Source organism: Pan troglodytes, chromosome 1 (genome assembly GCF_028858775.2).
Source record: "Pan troglodytes isolate AG18354 chromosome 1, NHGRI_mPanTro3-v2.0_pri, whole genome shotgun sequence".
Taxonomy (NCBI): domain Eukaryota; kingdom Metazoa; phylum Chordata; class Mammalia; order Primates; family Hominidae; genus Pan; species Pan troglodytes.
The window spans coordinates 218,319,767-218,343,452 of NC_072398.2; the positions used below are offsets into that span (position 1 = coordinate 218,319,767).

At 45.5% G+C, this 23,686-nt stretch overlaps 1 protein-coding gene across 1 annotated transcript; it reads right to left on the minus strand.

Moving 5' to 3' along the window:
• Nucleotides 1-7,102: 7,102 nt before the first annotated feature.
• Nucleotides 7,103-10,968, minus strand: LOC129143347 (PRAME family member 15-like). The gene is made up of 3 exons (XM_054679419.2): nt 10,661-10,968; nt 9,416-9,997; nt 7,103-7,664 (listed from the first exon to the last, which is right to left on the minus strand). The coding sequence occupies exons 1-3, from the start codon at nt 10,951-10,953 to the stop codon at nt 7,103-7,105; spliced, it is 1,437 nt and encodes a 478-aa protein (XP_054535394.1). The 5' UTR covers nt 10,954-10,968.
• Between the last annotated feature and the right edge of the window lie 12,718 nt (nt 10,969-23,686).

A 23,686-nucleotide genomic window follows, 5' to 3' on the forward strand; every position in this document is an offset into this window, starting at 1 on the left:
TGTATTCTGTTGAGCTCACTTTGCAGCTGCCTTGCTTCTTGTTTATCCTAAGTAGCACCCAGAATAGTAGGTGGCACATTGCAGGCACCCAGTCAAAGGTTTTTTTTTGTGTTTCACATTTTTTTGTCTGTTTGTTTTGTTTGTTTGTTTGTTTTTGAGACAGAGTTTCACTCTTGTTGCCCACCCAGGCTGGAGTGCAATGGCGTGATCTCAGCTCACTGCAACCTCTGCTTCCCGGGTTCAAGCAATTCTCCTGCCACCACATCCGACCAATAGGAAGGGGAGGCACTGGATGTTAATAGTGTCAAATGTGCCAAAATCTTCTCTGTGGTTTTTCCCCAGAGTCTCCCCCTCCAGGGCCACCTGAAAATCCTCAGCCCTGGACAATGCAAGATTTTTTTTGACTGAGGATCACTGTGCTCCTTCTAGATCCACCAGAAAGTGCTAGTCAGTCTGATAGGTCCTGGTTTGACTTACATCTAGCAAGACCTTCACCTGGTTGGCACGAGTAGATATGGGGTCACTTGGATGACAGGGACTCCAGTCCAGACCCCATTCTACCCCATTCCCTCCTGCAAAGATCAATCCTCACAGTCCTATGAGGCTGTGGCAAGTGCAGAGACACAACTGCACCATATCCAACGTGGCTCCCTTCCCCTGGCCTCACACCAAGTCTCCCTCCCTCTGACATGTCCCTTGTCTTTGCATCCAGGGTGGATGTTTGCCATTGACTCTCTCTCCCCATGTCTCCCTGCTAGACTGACTCTTTGCCCCTGGGGTGAGATGGGGCAGCCACTGGAACCTCATGTAGACCAGGGTGAAATCAAAGGGCCTTAGAAACTCGCAGCTCCACATCCAGGCACAGGTCCTTTGAGGATCTCAGACACAAGTCCACAGCTTATCAGGGACGTGGCTCTGTGAAAGCCAAATAACCCGGCCCCCAACCCTGCTGCCATCTCTCTCCTCTGTACTTACTCTGGCCCACATCAGCTCCTCTGGGCCACTCCCTTTCTGGGCCCTGTTCTTTTCCTTAGTCCCCCTGGCTCCATCCAGCCTGCAGCGAGTTCCCAGACCTCCCCCACCCCAGGCTGCCACAAGCACCTTCTTAGGCATCCACTCTGCTCTCAGAGTGAGCTTCTCCTCAGATCTTTATTGGGGAAAAAAGGAGGGCAGCCCCTGATCTTGGAAAAGACGGTCACAAATGAGACCTGGAATGAGATCCTGTTAAGGACTAAAGAAGTCCAGCAGGGCCTGAACAGTGATTTCTACTGTTAGAAACATGGAGAGGGCAAACACCACAGGCAAAGAAAGCCCTGACTCAGAACCAGACTTACTGCATTCCAGGTGCAGCCTCGTCAGCTCTAAGGCTGGGCAAGGGGATCCTAGAAGGGATGGGCCCCTGCACTGGGACCTGTCCCAGGCTCTGCCAACAGCCTGGCGCTTCTAGGAAAACCAGAGGAGTCAGCTCTTCCTGTGGAAGGCAGACAGACTTCCCCTCCATTGGTCCTGGGTGCCTCTTTAGGTCCAGAAGAGCAGCTGAGGAGCTCCCTGTTTTGTGCCTTGCTATGTGCACCCAAAAAGCTCAGTAGAATTTGGGGAGAATGTATGAGTCACTGCTGATTCCAGGGAGAGTGTCTCTCAGCACTGTTTGTGGCCATAGTCCTCGGTGCAGGAGAGATGGCCTGACATTTCCAGGAAGCAGAGGATTCAGCTTCTCTCACAGCTCAGGCTGGGGGAGGAAAACAGAAGTTCAGAAATATTTCAGAGACCCCCATCAAAAGCCTGGAGAAGCTTTGGAATCCCAGTAGAAATTCTGTGAGTGGAATTGAAGTCAGGCCGTCCCTTCAGATGGGCTCTGAAAGCTACTCTGACCTGGACAGCAGAGGAGCACCTTCAGAAGCACATGCAACCAGAACATGGTAGAAAGACCCCCCAAACTGCAGGATTCTCACTGGGGTCCTGAGGATGGTGCAGGATTCCCCCAAGGGGTTCATTTTTCTCCCAAATTCTTCAGATACACAGCTTGCACCATTCATGCTTCCAGATTGAAAAGTCTCCCTCCTTATGTCTGACCACACTGCTCCTCTTTGGGCTCTGCCCCAGCTCGCACACTCAGATTCACTCTTCCCAAGCTGGTATTCTGAGGGAAGCCCATCACGTTTGTGAGTAATGATGCTTCACCTTCCAGTAGGAACCAAGACTGTATCTGCCCTCTCTGCCCTCAAAGACACTGTGATGTTTTACGAGTCTGCATTATGTCTTTTGTAATTAGGTTTTTTTAATTTTTAAACTCAATCTAGAAGGAAGTCTTTCAATCCTTTTGTCTAGATGCCCACAAAATACCTGCCGTGTTTTATGTTGTCTTGGTTGCCTCCTAGGGTCCCATTAGAACAGTCAGTACTGTCCAGCCCAACCTCCACCTCACTTTGTAATTTAGGCCTGATTTCTTTCAGTGATGCCTTGACCTTAACCTTGAGATAAATTACACCCTCAGTAGTTCCTGTCTTCCACCTGAATGGGCATATGATCTACCATGTTAGGTAGCACAAAACCCAGGTGACCAGTGGATACACTGAGATTTTATTGTGTTTTTAGGGATGACATCACTGTCTTCTTAAAGCTGTTTTAACTCTGAAAAGTTTTGATACTTTTGATGTGACCAAAGGTTCTCCAATAAAGATACCATATATATATATATATGTATTTCTAATGTCTGAAACAGATTAAACCCTTCCCTGTATCACTATGAAGGTCACATATTAGTAAAACTTTACCAATATTTATGGAATAAGTGAATAAATGAGTTTTAGTCCTTCACCCTATTATTAATTCTTTCACTTTCATAAATCCATATCTAATTTAATCACTTAATAAGAAGAAAGTTGAAAACTCAACCACCGTTAACTGGGTGGAAGTTCAGGATCCAGTTGGATGTCATTTTTGGATTGGAAGTTGGTAATTGAGAAGGGGGTCGTGGTGAGAAAAGTCAATAAAACTCCTGAAGATGCACAGAAGAGACCCAAAACCCTGGCTCCTGGAGCTACTGCTTGATTCTCAGAGAGGTCCCAGCACCCTGCAAAGTGAGTCCAGATCTGGCAAGTCACCACTTGTTAGGGATGTGCCCGTTTGATCTGATGTTCTGTATAGCATGTCACACAAAAGTCTGGAAGACACTAGCACATACACTGTGAAGAGAAGTCTCAAAAAAAGGGAAGGTTATAGAAGACACTTGCTCTGTGTTTTTGGAATGTTTTGCATTGAGAATTCTGTCCAGAGAAGGCAAAAAGAATGAAAAACAAAGGAAGCTCACCCACATGTACCTCTATGTACCTTTTACCATGCTGGACTTTCTTTTGTTTTGTTTTCTTTTCCCTCTCTCTCTTTTTTTTTTTTTTTTGATATGGCATCTCACTCTGTTGCCCAGGCTGGAGTGCAGTGGCACGATCTTTGATCACTATAACCTCCACCTCCTGGGTTCAAGCAATTCTCCTCCCTCGGCCTCCCCAGTAGTTGGGATGATACGTGCCACCACGCCCAGTTAATTTTTGTATTTGTTTTTATTATACTTTAAGTTTTAGGGTACATGTGCACAACGTGCAGGTTAGTTACACATGTATACATGTGCCATGTTGGTGTGCTGCCCCCAGTAACTTGTCATTTAACATTAGGTATCTCTCCAAATGCTATCCCTCCCCACTCCCCACACAACAGGCCCCAGGGTGTGATGTTCCTCTTCCTGTGTCCATGTGTTCTCATTGTTCAATTCCCACCCTATCACAAGGACAAAAAAAAAACACCGCATGTTCTCACTCATAGGTGGGAATTTTTGTGTTTTTAATAGATACAGAGTTTCACCATGTTGCCCAGACTGGTCTCCAACTCCTGACCTGAAGTGATCCATGCGCCTCAGTCTCCCAAAGTGCTGGGATTACAGACGTGAGCCACCACACCGGGCCAATTGCTGGACTCTCATGACACACATGGATATGGTATCACAAAGGCAATTTTTTCCATAATCCAATTTATTTATATTATTGGTAGTGAGCTAATGTTGACGTCCCCAAGTTAGCAATTCAGTGGCTATACCCATGACAAACGTTTCCATGCATCACGTGGTCAACAGCATTTGCTCCTGGGTTCAAGAGATTCTCTTGCCTCAGCCTCCTGACTATCTGGGATTACAGGGGCCCGTCACCACCCCAGGCTAATTTTTTGTATTTTTAGTAGAGACGGGTTTTTACCACATTGGCCAGGCTGGTCTCAAATTCCTGACCTCGTGATCTGCCTGCCTCGGCCTGCCAAAGTGCTGGGATTACAGGCATGAGCCACCACGCCTGGCCATTAACCATTCTTAAAATATCACATTGCATTCTTTAAAAGTTTTATATCTTTCATATACGTAAATTACAACACAAATATTTATACTCAACTAGTATTTACATTATAGTAAATTTTCTTTTCTTGCTCTGTCCCTCAGGCTGGAGTGCACTGGTGCGATCACAGCTCACTGCAATCTTCGCCTCCCGGGTTCAAGCGATTGTCCTGCCTCAGTCTCCTGAATACCTGGGATTACAGGCGAATGCCACCACGCCCAGCAATTTTTTTGTATTTTGAGTAGAGACGGGGTTTCACCATGTTGGCCAGCCTGGTCTCAAAATCCTGACCTGAAGCGATCTGCCCACCTCAGCCTCCCAAAATGCTGGGATTACAGGTATGAGACACCAAGCCTGGCCATGACAATAGCCTCAGCCTCCCAAAGTGCTGGGATTACAGACATGAGCCACCGCTCCTGGCTCATAATAGTAAATTTTTAAAAATACCATATAATATAATCCTTGCAACATTAAATTACACCATCTGGTCTGATCTACCAGCAGATGGCACCCGAGACCTATGGATTGGACATTTTACTCTTCTTAGGAATGAATCCAGTCCAGAAATGCCCACCCTGCCTCCTGCTGGCTCCTGGGGCTCTGCTGTTTGGGGGAGTCATGATGAAGTTGTGGCAGAGGGTAGAAGTTGAGCCCCATTGCATGCCCTTGGTTCTTGTTGCCTCCCTGTTATCAGGAAAAGGAGGTGAGATTGAAAGATGAAAATTACTGGGACTTCTGCTGAGAAGAGAAAAAAGAACAAGATGTATTCATCTAACTGTGTGCCAGTCCCCATGCCAAGCCCTAAACATGAACCATCTCATTGGATCCTTCCAGGGTCCTATAAGCTGTTGGACATCATCATCCTCATTTTACAGGGACCTGAGGCTCTTGGCTAAGATCCCTGACAGCAATACCAGCCCCTGAATCCTCAGCAGGATCCTTCACTTGGGTGCCCATTATGCAGGCTTCCTCAGCACAGGGAAGGTCACTCATCACCCACAGGCCCTTGATCGTTATCCACCCTTTGATGATGTGAGATTCCAGAACACCCTGCACTAGTCTCTTCCTTGATAGGGAGAGAGGGGAGTTGTTATGAGAAAATCTCTCATCGATCTGACCTAGCTCCCTAATAAGAAGTAACTTTTTAAATGACAGATGGAAATATTTAAAAAGTGTTACATACCTGTATAGTTGTAGTATTTTACTTAAAGGGAATGTGGCTGTCTTTACTGGCTACAACCAGTTTAATTCAAGAAGGGCTGCTAGTCATCAGGGGAAAAAGCAAGGGTTGGTGCTGCCCAGAGTCTCCAGCTAATACACAATATGGACATCCCCTTCCAGGGCAGCGGGAAGAGAGTGGCTCCTTGTGCAGTGAAGCTGACGTCCACCAACTAAGGCTTCTGGAAGCATGTGGAGACTCACAGGGAGTGGGCAGGGTCTCAGCATCTGGCTAGCGGTGAAAGACCCTGAGAAGAAGGTGCTTTCCATGTGGATTGGCTCACTGTTCTTGCCCAGTAACGTTCCAGGCCCTTGGTGTCCACCTAGTGTGTATTAACCCACTGAACAGCCACAGAAACTAACAAGGAATTAACAGACATCTAAAGAAGTGAAGAACTGGAGGAGGCCAAGCCAAGCGTGGTGGTCCACGCCTATACTCCCTGCATTTTGGGAGGCCAAGGCAGGAGAATCACAAGCTCAGGAGTTCCAGATCAGCCTGGGCAAGACAGCGAGACCTTGTCACCACATAAAAAAACAAGCATACAGGCGAGGTGGCTCACACGCCTGTAGTCCTAGCTCCTCAGGAGGCTGAGGTGGGAGGATCACTTGAACCCAGGAAATTGAGGCTGCAGTGAGCTATGATTGTGCCACCGCACTCTAGCCTGAGTGACAGGAGACCTCTAAAAAACAAAACAAAACAAAAAAGCCTGACACAGTGGCTCACACCTGTAATCCCAGCACTTTGGTAGGCCTACTTGCGTGAATCACCCAAAGTCAGGAGTTTGAGACCAGCCTGACCAACATAGTGAGGAAACCCTGTCGCTACTAAACATACACAAATTAGCTGGGCATGGTGGTGCATGCCTGTAATCCCAGCTACTTGGGAGGCTGAGGCAGGAGAATCATTTAAACCCCAGGTGGAGGTTGCAGTCAGCTGAGATGGCACCATTGCACTCTAAACTCCATGCTGGGCAACAAGAGTGAAACTCTGTCTCAAATAAAAGAATGGGAGGAAACTGATTACAATAACCAAATTTCATTTCAATGCCTTGATTTTCTTGGGCTGCATCTTATTGATTGGACAACTCAGTCCGTGCCTTTTGTTTTTTCCATCAATAACTGAAGATTCCTGAGGCTTAAACTGGAAAACAGGTTACTTAATAATAGAGGGCACCAGACAGATTCTGCTCAGTTTTCCTTTATTTCTGATTGTTTCTTTACAACCATGCATGCAAGAGTAACTCCCTCAAGTATTCTCAAGCCTCCACTCTACACATTCAGATTCCCATTTTCGACTCTACAGGACACAGGTCCCCAAAGTCCCATCGAATCCATGGCAACATTTCCCGCAAGTCCGGCCTCTGCTTGATCAGCTTTCCTTTCCCACTTTCAGAGCCCATGTGTGAAACGATGGGTTCTGTGCTCCCTATAGGATGTACCTAAGACCTAGGTTTTAGTTTCCAAGTGTCCAGAAGAAAGCGTTTGACATATCCACCAAAATAGGCAGGCATTCAACAGCAGCATTGATCTGCCTCCAGGTCATAAAATGACCTGTTGCCACAGTCAGGGCAGTAGTCAGTACAGAACAAGATCCTCTTGGGGTGCCTTAAGTCCCTCACTCTCTTCATCAGCTCAGCCCTAAGTTGGGCAAATCTGCTCCAGCAGAGAGTACCATCAGCATCATAACTCTCCCGCGGGGCAGGATACAGCTCCAGGCATAACTTTCTGAGTATGATTGTGTGGCTCAGCAGGTTCTCCAGGGTTGCCATGCAGATGGGATTTCCACAGAAGCTGAAGGTGTTGAGCTCAAAGCAGTGGCTCAAGGCAGGCAGGATGGTGTTGACTTGGGAGTCTACGATGCCACAGTCATCTAAATCCAGGTACTCAAGGGTGGCTGCAACTTTTTCTAGGAGAATTTGGAGAGGCACAAGGCTGTAATTCGTCAGTCTGATGCCATTCAGGTCCAGGGTCTTTAGTTGACTGATACTCGGGCACTGGGATAGATGCTTCAAGTCTGATTCCAAAAGCGCACAGTTAGTTATTGCGAGGATCTTTAACGAGGTCTTCAGACAGCTGGGGAGAGAGAGCAAGAAGTTAATTCTGGGGAATCATAGGGGTGAGTGGAGGGTGGTGGGGAACGACTTCAAGGTAATGGATGGAGACCATTTTACCCAAGCCCAGGGTCATTCTGATTGTCTGATGGTCAACACTTAGGAAGCAGCGTGATGAAGACCTTTGCCACTGAGGTCAATTCCACTTTAGGCCTGGTGCAGTAACTCACACCTGTAATCCCAGAACTTTGGGAGGCTGAGACAGGTGGATTCCTTGAGATCAGGAGTTTGAGACCAGCCTGCTGATCATGGCAAAACCTCCTCTCCGCCAAAAATCCAAAAATTAGCCAGGTGTGGTGGCAGGCGCCTGCAATTCCAGCTACTTGTGAAGCTGAGGCAGGATAATTGCTTGAACCCAGGAGGTGTAGGTTGCAGTGAGCAGAGATCATGCCACTACACTCCAGCCTGGGTGACAGAGCGAGACTCTGTATTTAAAAAAAAAAAAAAAGAGAAAAAATAATTCCATTTGAGGCTGAGTCATTTCACCGTCATTTATAGGAATGGATCAAGTTCTCAGAATCCCTAAAGCTCCCTTTCCTCATCTGTCAGGCAGAAAACCACATCTCTGGGCTACAGGAGCCCAGTGGAGATGCAGGCATAAAGGACAAACCCAGACAGGATCCTGCAACATCAGCTGGGGTGGGCAGGCTGCAGGCGTCCCTGACACGCCTGTATCATCAGCAAACCATCTATCACTTTCACCATTCTTTGTGCCTGCTCCCTGACCCTCTGTTTCAGAATCATGCATTTCCTAGGTAATTAATTTACCTGGAGCTCAAAAGAAACTTTTACAACTGGGAATTAGAGATGGGATCATTCATGTTCACCAAACTGTGGGGCACAAAGCTGATTTTCTGACATGTGCAGGTTTGCTGACCATTCCCCTCTTCAGTGCCCACTTCACTTCCCTACTTCCCATCATCTTCTTAAAAATTATCTTGTTGGCTGGGCGTGGTACCTCTCGCCTATAATCCCAGCACTTTGAGAGTCCAAGGTGGGTGAATCACCTGAAGTCAGGTGTTGGAGAATAACCTGGCCAACATGGTGAAACCCTGTCTCTACTTAAAATATAAAAATTAGCCAGGTGTGGTGGCCCACGCCTGTAATCCCAGGTACTCAGGAAGCTGAGGCAGGAGAATCGCCTGAACCTGGGAGGCAGAAGTTGCTGCGAGCTGAGATGTCACAAGTGCACTCTAGCCTGGACAATCAAAGTGAAAATCCATCTCAGAAAAAAAAAGTTATCTTGTTTGTTTTTACTTTTATTTATTCATTTCTGACAGGGGTCTTGGGATGTTACCCAGACTGGTCTTAAACTCCTAGGCTCAAGCTATCCTCTTGCCTCAGACTCCCAAAGTGCTAGGATTACAGGCATGAGCCAGCGCCCCTGGCCTATTTTTCATCATCTTCACTTAGACACACGTCCTCAGGAAGAATTCAGAAAGGCACCCTCACTAGATCTGAACCCCCCAGTAGCTAGCTTCCTAGCATGGCAGCCTCTCTATAGCATCTCCCCTAGCTGATCCCTCTGCCTCTATTGGGAGGGTTGCGTGATACCCATTTCAGGACAGGGCCGCCAACAGGACAATGCATGGGCATTCTAGTGTCCCCTTCACTGTTACATCCTCATAGGCTGGCTCACAGTAGAGGCCCACTAGTGTTTACTGTAACAGGCTCTGCTGTGGTCTGCAGAGAAAGCTCATCACCCTCCCTCACCTGAGCAGCTGGTCCAGGTGGCCTTCGAGGAAAGAAACAGAGTTCATATAAAGCTTTTGGAGGCAGCACAGCTTGAGGAACTGAGTGGTGAACTGGGTAACAATCTCCTTCTTCTGCTCTGGGGAAACGTAGCGAGAGACATCCATGTGGGAGAGAACGAGCTTCTGAAGATTCCTCATGTGGCCCAGGTATGGGGTAAACTGTGTCAGGATGGGCAGTATCCACTTGCAATTCACTTCCACCTCCTGGATACAGTCTAGGTTCACCATTTTCAGGATGCTTCTGATATTGTGGAAGGGCATTCCCAAAATTTTCAGCTTCTTACAGCACAGGTGTAGTAAATCTTTCCTCTGCTTGACCCATAGAAGGAGGTAGGTGAGGTATTCATCCAGAGTCCTGTTCTTGAGCCAAAGTTCTACGAACACAGTCAAGGGCTGCTGTCCTCTCATCCTTGGACAGTCCTGCACTGTTTTTTTGTTCCTCTTGGCATTGAGGAAGCACCCATGGGCCATAGCTTCAGACCAAACCATCCAGAAGTTCTCACAGACATCTTGTAAATCCAGCACTTGAAGTTTCCATCTCCTGTGGGAAAATAGAGGTGAGACTGAGAATTTCAGAACTCATTTCTGAACTTAAACTCCACATCCTGGATAGCGGCTCCTCCCCTCCCTGCTTCTTGTCCCTCTCTCTGACTTTTCTTCACCCTGTTTTCCCCTTGGATCCTGCCCACTTCCACATTTTTTTTTTTTTTGAGACCAAGTCTCCCTCTGTCGCCCAGGCTGGAGTGCAGTGGTGTGAGGTCACCTCACTGCAACCTCTGCTTCCCGGGTTCAAATGATTCTCCTGCCTCAACCTCACAAGTAGCTGGGATTACAGGAACCCACCACCATGCCCAGCTAATTCTAGTATTTTTAGTAGAGTTGGGGTTTACCATGTTGGACAGGCTGGCCTCCAACTCTTGACCTCAGCCTCCCAATGTGCTGGGATTACATTGTGAACCACCGTACCTGGCCCAGTTCTCACTTTTCATGGTGCCTTTCAGTGCCATTAGAGGAGAGGTTCCTGTTACCTCCATGGACCTTGCATGGTGAGCAGTGCTTTCCCTGAGGAGTTGGTGAATGACCAAGTCCTCTCAGCTTCCTCACCACCACCATACCCCCTTGGGCCTCCTCACTTCTCATGACCCAGCTGTTCCTTCTGTTGGACACCTGGGCCCTCCCCACCAGCCCACCTGGCCCACCTCACCTGGGATGAACCCCTTGGGTAAGCAGTGCATCAAGCCCATCCAGCACAGCTTGGAATGCTTCCAGACAAGGCATCTTTATCAGAGGCCTCAGAGGGAGGCGGCGGAAGGGCCAGGCCTGCACCATCAGCTTCAGGGCCTCACAGCGTCTCCTGCTGAAGGCCTCCATGAACAGTGGGGGGAAAAGTTCCATGGGCAGCTCCTGCAGGGTGGAGATGGCCAAGGCTTGGTCCTTCAGCAGGCTCCGCCCCGCAAGCTCCAGGAGTCTGGGTGGAGTCCGGATGCTCATCTTCATGAATCTGCAGGGAAAACTTCCAGAGGACAAACCCAGAGAAAAGGCATCACTCTCAGGACAAGCCCATGCAATCTCATCTTCTCCTATGGCAAAAGTCACTGCTCTGGCAATGGTGAAAGAGCCCTCAGTTTACTCCAATTCTACTCTGTACTCAGTGGCCATTAAGCCAGCATTCTGCTTCTGCTGCATCAGCATGAGCGTCTCCCAAGCAGTGAGGAAGCAGGGCCACCACTAGCCCTTCCTTTCTATCCAGTGTTCCATCCAGTGACTAGTGAGTGTGGAGGAACCTGAAAGCGAACCCCTCCTACCATTGGGGGAAATTACTAATTACTCAAGGTTCTAAAACAATGGGAATGGGAGTGTCACAAGCCAACATGCCCACATTTTCAGTTCCTACAAATAAGCTTGTTGGGAACATTCATGGAGCATCCCTAGAATAGGTTCTACTTGTTTTCTTTTCATTATTTAAGCTTGCTTTCTCTTTCTCTCTCTTTCTTCTTTCCTTCTTTCCCTCTCTCCCTTCCTTCTTTCTGTCCCACTCTCTCTCCCTTCTTTCTTTCTTGTCTTCTTTCCCTGCCTCCCTTCTCTCATTCTCTCTCTTTCTCTCTCTCCCTCTCTCACTCTCTTTCTGACAGGGTCTTGCTCTGTCACCCAGCCTGGAGTGTAGTGGTGGGATCTTAGCTCAGTGCAGCCTTGACCTCCAAGCTCAAAGGATTCTTCCCCCACAGCGTCCTAAGTAGCTGGGACCACAGTTATGCATCACCACACCCAGCTCATCTTTTATTTTTTGACTTTTTGTAAAGACAGTGGATTTCGCTATGTTGTCCAAGCTGGTCTTGAACTCCTAGTCTCAAGCAATCCACCCCCCTTGGCCTCCCAACCTACTGGGATTACAGGTGTGAGCCTCCGCCCCAGCCTTATTATTGAAAATTTCAGTGAAAAGCTTTGAAAGCTATGTGACACTGTTATGCATCACTCGCAAGATAGACGTTTCCAATGCACACCTCTTACACATATTCAAACTGAACCACTTTGGCAGGGTGCAGTGACTCACACCTGTAATCTGAGCATTTTGTGAGGCCAAGGCAGGTGGATCATCTGAGATCAGGAGTTCAAGATGAGCCTGGCCAACATGGTAAAACCCTGCCTCTACTAAGACAGCAAAAATTAGCCAGGTGCAGTGGTTTGCACCTGTAGTCCAAGCTACTAGGGAGGCTGAGGTTGGAGGATTGCTTGAACCCAAGAGGCAGAAGTTGCAGTGAGCTGACATTATACCACCCCACTCCAGCCTGGGAAATAGGCTAGATTGAACAGAGAGACAGAGAGAGCTACATTTGACTAGACTTCTTAATCTCTACCCAGTTAATCCTGATTGGATTTTTGGCTTTCTTAAAGATCACTGATTGAATTAATATTCATCCATCAAAATGAAACATTTAGGGATAGGGTGAAAGTCCAAGACTCATTCACTGATTCCCTTCACAAACATGGAGTTTTACTAATATGTGTCCTTCAAAGTCCTGAGTGTGAGATAGGGAAGGGTTGAATCTCTTCCTGATATTAGACACAAAGAAAGCAAACTTGAAAGTATCTTTGTTGAGGGATCCTTGGCCACGTCAAATTTATCAAAATATTTCAGAGTTAAAACAGTTTTCAAAGACAGAGATGACAGTCCCTAAGAAAACACAGTAGAAATCTTCATGTATCTAATGATCACCTGGGTGGTATCATCTAATATTTTTTGGTGTGGGTGAAGCTAAGTCTCACTTTGTCGCCCAGGCTGGAGTACAGCGGTGCCATCTCAGCTCACTGTAACCTCCACCTCTGAGATTCAAGCAATTCTCATGCTTCAGCCTTCCACGTAGCTGGGATTACAGGCATGCACCCCCACGGCAATGTCTCCATTTGGGTGAAAGAGGATGTGATTGGTTTAAAATTAAGGTCAAAGATCCTTTTTGATTGATTTTGTTTTTGTTTTTTGGACAGGGTCTCTCTCTTTTGCCCAGGCTGGAGTACAGCAGTGGTGTGAGCATGGCTCACTGCAGCCTCAATCTTCTGGGCTCAAGTGATTCTCCCACACCAGCCACCCAAATAGCTGGGACTACAGATGCATGTCACCATGCTCGGCTAATTAAAAAAAAAAGTAGAGGCCAAGCACCTGTGACTCACAGCTGTAATCCCAGCACTTTGGGAGGCCAAGGCAGGTGGATCACTTGAGGTCAGGTGTTTGAGACCAACCTGGTCAGCGTGGTGAAACCCCACCTCTACTAAAAATACAAAACTTAGCCAGGCATGGTTTCAGATGTCTGTGACACCAGCTTCTGAGAATGGAGACTGAGGCATGAGAATTGCTTGAACCCGGGAAGTAAAGGTTGCAGTGAGTTGAGATCGTGCCACTGCACTCCAGTCTGGGCAACACAGTGAGACTCCATCCCCACCCTCAAAAAAAAAAAAAAAACGTTGTGTAGAGGAGGGTTTTTGTCATGTTGCCCAGGTTGGTCTCAAACCCCTGGGCTGAAATGATCCTCCCACTTTGGCCTCCAAAAGTGTTGGGGTTAAAGGCATGAGTCACTGCTCCCTTCAAGAATTTTAAAATGGCATCAGCCAAAGCACAATCAACTTTTTTGAAATAAAGACAGAACTGCATTTAGAGGAAAAAATTCAAAGCTTCAAATTGTTCATATATATATAAAAAAAGGACAGGATATAGATCTGTGCCATCGTAGGCTGCACTGTCACCATCCCAGACCGACTGACTCTAGGTCAGATGGGAGTGTCCTTACAGAAATTAGTGACTTACCAGATCTGGATGTAGTTTAGAAGGTGCTCAGACCTCAGGAAGAACCAGGCAGGAACTCCAGGCTTGAAGACTTTGGGTCTCTCCTGTGGGTCTTTAGAAGCTTTTATTGACCTTTCTAATCACAACTCCCACCCACGCCCCTCCACGTATCCGCTGCTAGCTTCCAATCAGAAAATGATATCTGATTGCATTTGTCAAGCTCCACCCAGTTAATCCTGATTGGGTTTTTGGCTCTCCCCAGATTAATGGATTGAGTCAGATATCCATTCACATCACATATCTATATTCAGTTTGTGAAGCAAGAAATTGACAGTGTTAGGGATAGGGTAGAAGTCAAGAATACATTCATTCAAGGCCAGTCGAAGTGGCTCACACCTGTAATCCCAGCACTCTGGGAGGCAGAGGCAGGTGGATTATCTGAGGTCAGGAGTTTGAGACAAGCCTGGCCAACATGGTAAAACCTTACCTCTACTAAAATTACAAAAATTAGCCAGGTGCGGTGGTCTGCGCCTATAGTCCAAGCTACTAGGGAGGCTGAGGCAGGAGGATCGCTTGAACCCAGGAGGCAGAGGTTGCAGTGAGCTGACAATACACCACTGAACTCCAGCCTGGAAAATACGCTAGATTCAAAAAAAAAAAAAAAAAGAAAAAAAGAAAAAAAGAAAAAGAAAAAGAAAAAAGAGAGAAAGAGAACTACATTTGATTCGTCTTCTTCCCAGTTAATCCTGATTGGATTTTTGGGTTTCTTCCAGATTTACTGATGGAATTAGATATTCATCCATCAAAGTGAAAGATTTAGGGTTAGGGTGAAAGTCCAGGACTCCTTCACTGATTCCCTCCACAAACATGGAGTTTTACTAATATGTGTCCTTCACAGTCCTGAGTGTGAGATAGGGAAGGGTTGAATCTCTTCCTGATATTAGACAGAAAGAAAAAACTTGAAAGTATCTTTGTTGAGGGATCCTTGGCCACGTCAAATTTATCAAAATATTTCAGAGTTAAAACAGTTTTCAAAGACAGAGATGACAGTCCCTAAGAAAACACAGTAGAAATCTTCATGTATCTAATGATCACCTGGGTGGTATCATCTAATATTTTTTGGTGTGGGTGAAGCTAAGTCTCACTTTGTCGCCCAGGGTGGAGTACAGCGGTGCCATCTCAGCTCACTGTAACCTCCACCTCTGAGATTCAAGCAATTCTCATGCTTCAGCCTTCCACGTAGCTGGGATTACAGGCATGCACCCCCACGGCAATGTCTCCATTTGGGTGAAAGAGGATGTGATTGGTTTAAAATTAAGGTCAAAGATCCTTTTTGATTGATTTTGTTTTTGTTTTTTGGACAGGGTCTCTCTCTTTTGCCCAGGCTGGAGTACAGCAGTGGTGTGAGCATGGCTCACTGCAGCCTCAATCTTCTGGGCTCAAGTGATTCTCCCACACCAGCCACCCAAATAGCTGGGACTACAGATGCATGTCACCATGCTCGGCTAATTAAAAAAAAAAGTAGAGGCCAAGCACCTGTGACTCACAGCTGTAATCCCAGCACTTTGGGAGGCCAAGGCAGGTGGATCACTTGAGGTCAGGTGTTTGAGACCAACCTGGTCAGCGTGGTGAAACCCCACCTCTACTAAAAATACAAAACTTAGCCAGGCATGGTTTCAGATGTCTGTGACACCAGCTTCTGAGAATGGAGACTGAGGCATGAGAATTGCTTGAACCCAGGAAGTAAACGTTGCAGTGAGTTGAGATCGTGCCACTGCACTCCAGTCTGGGCAACACAGTGAGACTCCATCCCCACCCTCAAAAAAAAAAAAAAAACGTTGTGTAGAGGAGGGTTTTTGTCATGTTGCCCAGGTTGGTCTCAAACCCCTGGGCTGAAATGATCCTCCCACTTTGGCCTCCAAAAGTGTTGGGGTTAAAGGCATGAGTCACTGCTCCCTTCAAGAATTTTAAAATGGCATCAGCCAAAGCACAATCAACTTTTTTGAAATAAAGACAGAACTGCATTTAGAGGAAAAAATTCAAAGCTTCAAATTGTTCATATATATATAAAAAAAGGACAGGATATAGCTCTGTGCCATCGTAGGCTGCACTGTCACCATCCCAGACCGACTGACTCTAGGTCAGATGGGAGTGTCCTTACAGAAATTAGTGACTTACCAGATCTGGATGTAGTTTAGAAGGTGCTCAGACCTCAGGAAGAACCAGGCAGGAACTCCAGGCTTGAAGACTTTGGGTCTCTCCTGTGGGTCTTTAGAAGCTTTTATTGACCTTTCTAATCACAACTCCCACCCACGCCCCTCCACGTATCCGCTGCTAGCTTCCAATCAGAAAATGATATCTGATTGCATTTGTCAAGCTCCACCCAGTTAATCCTGATTGGGTTTTTGGCTCTCCCCAGATTAATGGATTGAGTCAGATATCCATTCACATCACATATCTATATTCAGTTTGTGAAGCAAGAAATTGACAGTGTTAGGGATAGGGTAGAAGTCAAGAATACATTCATTCAAGGCCAGTCGAAGTGGCTCACACCTGTAATCCCAGCACTCTGGGAGGCAGAGGCAGGTGGATTATCTGAGGTCAGGAGTTTGAGACAAGCCTGGCCAACATGGTAAAACCTTACCTCTACTAAAATTACAAAAATTAGCCAGGTGCGGTGGTCTGCGCCTATAGTCCAAGCTACTAGGGAGGCTGAGGCAGGAGGATCGCTTGAACCCAGGAGGCAGAGGTTGCAGTGAGCTGACAATACACCACTGAACTCCAGCCTGGAAAATACGCTAGATTCAAAAAAAAAAAAAAAAAAAAAAAGAAAAAAAGAAAAAGAAAAAGAAAAAAGAGAGAAAGAGAACTACATTTGATTCGTCTTCTTCCCAGTTAATCCTGATTGGATTTTTGGGTTTCTTCCAGATTTACTGATGGAATTAGATATTCATCCATCAAAGTGAAAGATTTAGGGTTAGGGTGAAAGTCCAGGACTCCTTCACTGATTCCCTCCACAAACATGGAGTTTTACTAATATGTGTCCTTCACAGTCCTGAGTGTGAGATAGGGAAGGGTTGAATCTCTTCCTGATATTAGACAGAAAGAAAAAACTTGAAAGTATCTTTGTTGAGGGATCCTTGGCCACGTCAAATTTATCAAAATATTTCAGAGTTAAAACAGTTTTCAAAGACAGAGATGACAGTCCCTAAGAAAACACAGTAGAAATCTTCATGTATCTAATGATCACCTGGGTGGTATCATCTAATATTTTTTGGTGTGGGTGAAGCTAAGTCTCACTTTGTCGCCCAGGCTGGAGTACTGCGGTGCCATCTCAGCTCACTGTAACCTCCACCTCTGAGATTCAAGCAATTCTCATGCTTCAGCCTTCCACGTAGCTGGGATTACAGGCATGCACCCCCACAGCCATGTCTCCATTTGGGTGAAAGAGGATGTGATTGGTTTAAAATTAAAGTCAAAGATCCTTTTTGATTGATTTTGTTTTTGTTTTTTGGACAGGGTCTCTCTCTTTTGCCCAGGCTGGAGTACAGCAGTGGTGTGAGCATGGCTCACTGCAGCCTCAATCTTCTGGGCTCAAGTGATTCTCCCACACCAGCCACCCAAATAGCTGGGACTACAGATGCATGTCACCATGCTTGGCTAATTAAAAAAAAAGTAGAGGCCAAGCACCAGTGACTCACAGCTGTAATCCCAGCACTTTGGGAGGCCAAGGCAGGTGGATCACTTGAGGTCAGGTGTTTGAGACCAACCTGGTCAGCGTGGTGAAACCCCACCTCTACTGAAAATACAAAACTTAGCCAGGCATGGTTTCAGATGTCTGTGACACCAGCTTCTGAGAATGGAGACTGAGGCATGAGAATTGCTTGAACCCGGGAAGTAAAGGTTGCAGTGAGTTGAGATCGTGCCACTGCACTCCAGTCTGGGCAACACAGTGAGACTCCATCCCCACCCTCAAAAAAAAAAAAAACGTTGTGTAGAGGAGGGTTTTTGTCATGTTGCCCAGGTTGGTCTCAAACCCCTGGGCTGAAATGATCCTCCCACTTTGGCCTCCAAAAGTGTTGGGGTTAAAGGCATGAGTCACTGCTCCCTTCAAGAATTTTAAAATGGCATCAGCCAAAGCACAATCAACTTTTTTGAAAAAAGACAGAACTGCATTTAGAGGAAAACATTCAAAGCTTCAAATTGTTCATATATATATAAAAAAAAGGACAGGATATAGCTCTGTGCCATCGTTGGCTGCACTGTCACCATCCCAGACCGACTGACTCTAGGTCAGATGGGAGTGTCCTTACAGAAATTAGTGACTTACCAGATCTGGATGTAGTTTAGAAGGTGCTCAGACCTCAGGAAGAACCAGGCAGGAACTCCAGGCTTGAAGACTTTGGGTCTCTCCTGTGGGTCTTTAGAAGCTTTTATTGACCTTTCTAATCACAAGTCCCACCCACACCCCTCCACGTATCCGCTGCTAGCTTCCAATCAAAAAGTGATATCTGATTGCATTTGTGAAGCTCCACCCAGTTAATCCTGATTGGGTGTTTGGCTCTCCCCAGATTAATGGATTGAGTCAGATATCCATTCACATCACATATCTATATTCAGTTCGTGAAGCAAGAAATTGACAGTGTTAGGGATAGGGTAGAAGTCAAGAATACATTCATTCAAGGGTGGGCGAGGTGGCTCATACCTGTAATTCCAGCACTTCGGAAGGACAAGGCGAGTAAATCACCTGATGTCAGGGGTTCAAGAGGAGCCAGGTCAAAAAGGTGAAACCCCGTCTCTACAAAAATACAAAAATTAGCTGGGCATGATGGCAGGCACCTGAAACCCAGCTACTTGGGAGGCTGAGGCAGGAGAATTGCTTGAACAAAGGAGGCAATGGTTGCAGTGAGCCAGAATTGTGCCACTGCACTCCAGTCTGGGTGACAGAGGGACATTCTGTCAAAAAATAAAAAAATCTTTCATTCATGAACTCCACAAACACTGATGGTATTTTACTAATATGTGAACTTCATAGTCTTGAGTGTGAGGCAGGGAAGGATTTGATCTGTTTACGACATTAGACAGAAAAATAAAATCTGAAAGTAGTGTTGTTAGGAGATCCTTGGCCACATCAAAATATAAAAATGCTTTATACTTTAAAACGCTTTCTAAAAACAGAGGAGTCATCCCTACGAAATCAGAATGAAAATCTCAATGTATTGAATGGTCTTCGGGATTTTGTATAACCTAAGGTAGCACATTACATGCTCGTTCTGGTGGAGGAGAGGTGCCACTGAGGGCGTGAGTGGTCTCAGGGCTTAGGTTAAGCCTTCTTTGGAAGAAATTGAAACCACATCGATAAACTTTATAAATTTAATCAGTGAAGAAGGGAGGGAGAGAAACAAAAATAACCAAGCTTGCAACACATTCAGCATTCATCAGGACGTCTTCTTGCTCTCTGACCTGGTTCCTCATGGTTGCTGGCAACCTACTGTTCCAAAATCATATAGACCTTAGATTACGGTTCCCCTTAACTTCCCTGCAGACAACGTTTCAAGCATTGCAAAACATTAACTTTTTCATCTGAGATATTCTTTCAGGTTCTGCATGTCAGTGAAACTACTGATGCCAGCTGATCTGAAGGGCCCTGCAAGGCACCAACTCACCAAAGAATGCAGTTTCTACATCCTGTTGACTTCTTCCCTCTTACCGCTACCCCAACTTTCCGGCCCCTTGCTATCCAGCATCCACTGGAAACCCTCAGTACTCCTTGGGGAGATGAATTTGAGGATCTCCTCCTAGCTTCTCATTCTGCCACCTTGTGATCATTAAACTCTCTGCTGCAAACCCTGCAGTCTCAGAATATTGCTAAGCTACTGTGCAGCAGGCATAGGAACCTGATGGTTCTGTAATAAAGTCATGTGAAAATTACAAATGGGAAGTGAGGGTGGAGCTGGTCAGGGTTGAGCTGGGTTTTTAATGGGAACCTGGGAGTGAACTAAGACTTGCTGAACATGTTGGGGGTTATTGAGTGGGTGTAAGAGGAATCTATCTAACATTGCACTGATGCCCTTTTGGTTTTAATCCTTATGACCAAGTATGAGTCTTTCAAAACAATTTGTATAATCCTCCTTATTTTTCCTTTCAAAACCTTCAACTTCCTTTATCTCCCCAAATAATCTCACATCTATTCCCATTTCTTTGCTTACTTCATAATAAACATTTTTTTTTTTACAGAGTCTTCTTCTCTGTTAAGTAGACCATATATGTTGTTGCCACACAAGATTCGCAACCTGGTTCTATGGACAGAAAGGGTCAAAAGGATCCCATTCCTCAACAGCTGGGGGTGATGTAAAGGTCATGGTTATTCTTTGTCATATCTGCACCTGCATATTGCCAGTGAAAACTTGCAGGTCACATTGGGCAGGCTTCCAAATTCACCACCTGTGGAAGGTCTTTTGCTTGGCTTACATCCTGTCCCTGAGTAAAGAGTCTGATCGTGACTTCATGAGTGCTTCAAACTCTACAAGTATTGATGAAGGCTTCCACCCACTGACAGTGAGAAGGCACTGATTTGATGCTGATCATGAAGTTTTGCTGGTTGTCTTGCAAGGAATATGTTTTATTCTTTTATCTTGTCATCTAAAGCCAATGATTGTAACCTCTGTATTGTCCCTTCCAATGGAAAAAACGAAAACAAAAACTCAACTCTATTTGAGCCTTGTCAGGTCAATAAAACAAAAGAAAATTTAAAAAAATAATTGATAGGAGGAGTCCCATTCCCAGCCCGGGCAATAGAGTGAGACTCCATCTCAAAAGGAAAAAAAAAGGCCGGGCACGGTGGTGGCTCACACCTGTAATCCCAGCACTTCAGGAGGCCAAGGCAGGTAGATCACGATGCCAAAAAATTGAGACCATCCTAGCCAACATGGTGAAACCCTGTCTCTGCTAAAAATACAAAAATTAGCTGAGCATGTTGGCACCCACCCATAATCCTAGCTACTCAAGAGACTGAGGCAGGAGAGTCGCTTGAACTCAGGAGGAGGAGATTGCAGTCAGCCAAGATTTCACCACTGCACTCCAACTTGGTGACAGAGCAAGACTCCGTCTGAAAACGAACAAACACAAACGAACAAACAAACAAAGAAAAAATCTGGAAAAATAAATTCTGAAAGAATTTCCATCTCTATGAATTCATCTTCAGAACTGATAGCATTTCCTGCTTGGCATTTTTTGCCTACATTTTTGGCATAAGATCTATCAACAAAAAGTATGAACCCAGGTTTGTGTAATGGAATATCTTAAACATCAATAGGAGGAGTCAATAGTTCTGATGCCACACACACAGGTATGGTCTTCTCCATCATCAGGAAATGGTAACCAAGTGGTAGAGTTTTCCAGAGTGTAGCATTTGAAATGGAGATTTGAAGGTGACAAGGAAAGGATTTTGTAAGACATTAGTGTACAAGTTGAGCAATGTTGGTTCCTGTCACAATATTTTTATTGATTTATTTAATTTATTCATTTATTTTTTGAGATGGAGTCTCGCTCCGTCACCAGGCTGGAATGCAGTGGCACGATCTCAGCTCACTTTGACCTCTGCCTCCCCGGTTCAAGCAATTTTCCTGCCTCAGCCTCCTAAATAGCCGGGACTACAGGTGCATGCCACTACACCTGGCTAATTTTTTGTATTTTTAGTAAAGATGGGGTTTCACCATGTTAACTAGGATGGACTCAATCTCCTGACTTCGTGGTCTGCCCGCCTCGGCCTCCCAAAGTGCTGGGATTACAGGCCTCAGCCACCATGCCTGGTCGGTTCACATCAAAATTTAAGAGGTATTCAATTGCATATGAAACTTGTAGGCAAAGTTTATTTCTTTTTTCTTTAAAGCATTAATTAATTTATTCATTTATAACGTATTTATTTATTAATTTTTTTTTGAGATGGAGTTTCACTCTTGTTTTCCAGGCTGGAGTGCAATGGTGCGATCTCGGCTCACTGCAACCTCTGCCTCCCAGTTCAAGTGATTCTCCTGCCTCAGTCTCCCAGTTAGCTGGAATTACAGGCACAGGCCACCACACACAGCTAGTTTTTGTATTTTTAGTAGAGAGAGAGTTTCACCATGTTGCCCAGGCTGGTCTGGAACTCCTGACTACAGGTGATGCACCCACCTCGGCCTCTGAAAGTGCTGAGATTACAGGCATGAACCACCGTGCCCGGCCTACACTCATCACTTTTAATACTTTCTACATCACATGAAGAAGAAGAGCAGAAACACTTGAGTACTTCATGAAGGTCAAGGTTGGCATGAGTTTGGATTCCAATATGATCAATTTCTGCTTTTAGGGAAACAAGCAGTTCAGGTTAAGGAAGGTCAGGAAACTCTAGGGTTTTCTCTCCCTCCAAAGAAAGCTTTACGCATCACCTTAACAGAGAAAGCAAATCTCATCCCCATGTTGTCACTTAATAAAAAGCCACACTTTCCTAAAAATGGTCCAAATGTCATTTGGACTGCTTCAAACACAGGGATTTTCTGAACTTCATGTGAAACCCCTCCTCAGAAATATTTTCCTTTCTCCAAGGGATTTGCTGATATATTGGCTGTAAACTGGATATGGCAGCCCTGGTTTCCACCAATACTGTACCTAAGTCTGCAATGATCTTAATCTCAGCTTCTCCATTTTTATTTAAAGCTATTATAGAAAACAATTTACCAGAGAGTTATTTTAAATTCCATCAATATGGAGGCATCAGAAATGTCCTCTAGCCAGATGTGGTGGCTCATGCCTGTAATCCCAGCACTTTGGGAGGCTGAGGTGGGGGAATAACCTGAGGTTGGGAGTTGGAGACCAGCCTAACCAACATGGAGAAACCCTGTCTCTACTAAAAATACAAAATTAGCCAGCTGTGGTGGTGCATGAATGTAATCCCAGCTACTTGGGAGGCTGAGGCAGGAGAATCACTTGAACTCGGGAGGTGGAGGCTGCAGTGAGCTGAGATCCCACCATTGCACTCCAGCCTGGGCAACAATAGTGAAACTCTACCTTAAAAAAAAAAAAAAAGGCAGAAAAGTAAAGAAAAACAAAAAAGAAATGTCCTCTAATGTGAACAACCTCTGGGACAAAAGCCTTCTGTCCAATAGACACCTGGTGCATAGGTGGACAATTTTCATTCCAATGGCCTGTTTCAAAGGTGGCAGGCAACTCTAGCAGGGTTTCTGTGTTTACACCAAACTGGATTTGAGTTTTAATAGTAAGGGGAGCTCCCCCATAAAAAACCAACAGAAAATAATGGATGCTATGAAGAATATGGAGAAATGAGAACCCTGGTACAACATTGGTAGTTATGTAAATTAGTACAGCTACTATGGAAAGCAGTATGGAGTTTCCTCCAAAAAATAAAAATAGGATTACCATATAAACCATAAATCCCACTGCTGGATATATATCCAGAAAAAAAAAAGAAATATATCCATGAGATATCTACACTACCATGTTGGTCAGGCTGGTCTCGAACTCCTGACCTCAAGTAATCCACCTGCCTCAGCCTCCCAAAATTCTGGGATTACCGGCATGAGCCACTGCACTCAGCCTGCACTCTCCTATTTATTGCAGCACTATCTACAATAGCCAAAATTTGGAATCAACATACGTGTCCATCAACAGATGAATGGATCAAGAAAATGTGGTAAACATACACAACAGAATATCATTGAGCCGTAAACATGAAGGAAATCCAGTTATCTGCGACAACATGGATGGAACTGGAGGGCGTTATGTTGGGTGAAGTAAGCCAGATACAGAAAGACAAACATGGCATGTTCGCACTCACATTTGGGAATTAAAAAACACGAAACTTAAAAATAGTAAAATGACGGTTATCAGAAGCTAGGAAGGGTACTGGGAAATAGAGAATAAGAAGGGGATGGTTAATGGGAACAAAAACAGAGACAG